This window comes from Emiliania huxleyi (assembly GCF_000372725.1).
Source record: "Emiliania huxleyi CCMP1516 chromosome Unknown EMIHUscaffold_1882, whole genome shotgun sequence".
NCBI classification, from domain to species: domain Eukaryota; phylum Haptophyta; order Isochrysidales; family Noelaerhabdaceae; genus Emiliania; species Emiliania huxleyi.
In genome coordinates, this window is record NW_005200709.1 from 5,755 (window position 1) to 7,011 (window position 1,257).

General features: G+C 62.1%; 1 protein-coding gene across 1 annotated transcript; it reads right to left on the reverse strand.

Annotated features, from left to right (window-relative positions):
• Positions 1-5: 5 nt before the first annotated feature.
• On the reverse strand, positions 6-692 carry EMIHUDRAFT_253761 (hypothetical protein; the record flags this gene model as incomplete). The annotated part of the gene is made up of 2 exons (XM_005782624.1): positions 6-101; positions 228-692. The coding sequence occupies 2 exons, from the start codon at positions 690-692 to the stop codon at positions 6-8; spliced, it is 561 nt and encodes a 186-aa protein (XP_005782681.1).
• Between the last annotated feature and the right edge of the window lie 565 nt (positions 693-1,257).

Consider the following 1,257-nt stretch of genomic DNA (forward strand, 5'->3'; position numbering starts at 1 on the left):
GGGAATCATCTGGCCGGACCGAGGCGGCTCGGAACCCCTGCCGGAACAGCCGCTCGCGCTCCGCCGCCACCGCCGCGACCGCCGCACTCGTTGCCGCCTCCCTGAGGAAGTCAGCGCGGTGCGCCTCTCTCCGCTGGAGCAGGACCTGAGAAGAACGAGGGCGAGGGGCGTGGGCCGCCCGAGGCCCTCTCCGGCCGAGGGCTGCCCCGCCCCGCCTGAGTCCCCACGAAAATGGTGGTGTTGCAGGCGAGTAGAGCGAGCCACACGCCCGTGCTGAGCAGCTTGTTCTTCTCGCCGAGCAGGATCTCGGCGGCGTACTTATCCTGCATCGCACGGAGGTATGAGCGCTGCGCACGCTCAGCCTCAACCTCAGCCTCTGAACGCTCGTGCAGCGCAGCCGATATGCCTCCCTTGAGTGCGTGCTCCTTCGCCGTCAGCTCAGTGAAGCGTGTCACGTCTACGCTGTCCCAGGACTCTCGCCGCTGCATCAAGGACGTGAGCTGCTGCTGCGTCGACGCGTGCTGCGATACGACCTCGTCGTGCGAGGCCAAAGCAGCTGCGCGCCGGTTCGTTGCCGCCTCGAGGGCTGTCTCGAGCGCCGCAACCGCCTTCTTCGAAGCCTCGATCTCGAGTATTCCACTCGCCTGCGCGGCGCTCAGCCACAGCCGCTCGGCACTGCGACGTATCGACATCCGCGCGCCCGTACAAGTTATGACTAAGCTCCTCGCGCCGGACCGGGCACGGACTGGCGCGCACTGGCACTAGATCTTACCAGGTACACGGGACAAGCCCCGCCATCGAACCAGAAGGCAAAAAAACGAAAAATTAAGCGTGGAATATCCAGGGACTTGGCCCAGCCGCCGAACTGTGATGGGACACCCTCGGAATCCAACTGCGTACTACTTGTGGCTACTCGAGCAGCTAGCACGCTTTTGGCATGCCGACGGCTAAGGCCGAAATCGTTATTGTTCCTCTTGCAGGTGTGAACACAAACAAACAATGACGTGTAAACACATCTACTCATGAAATCATTGGGTCGCGCTTCATTCATTCAGTTCACGAAGTCCCCCCGTGGTGCGTGGACCACCGACCCTCCGATTTCATGAGACGAGAACAAACGGAGTGAAAAAATAGGGCGCGGCCAGACTGTGGCCACCCTACAGCCCGAGAGAGAGAGACAGCCCACCTCCCGAACCCGCATTTGGTACGTCTCAGGCGAACGCCGTTTCGGCACCCAATTTTTCGACCATCACGCCG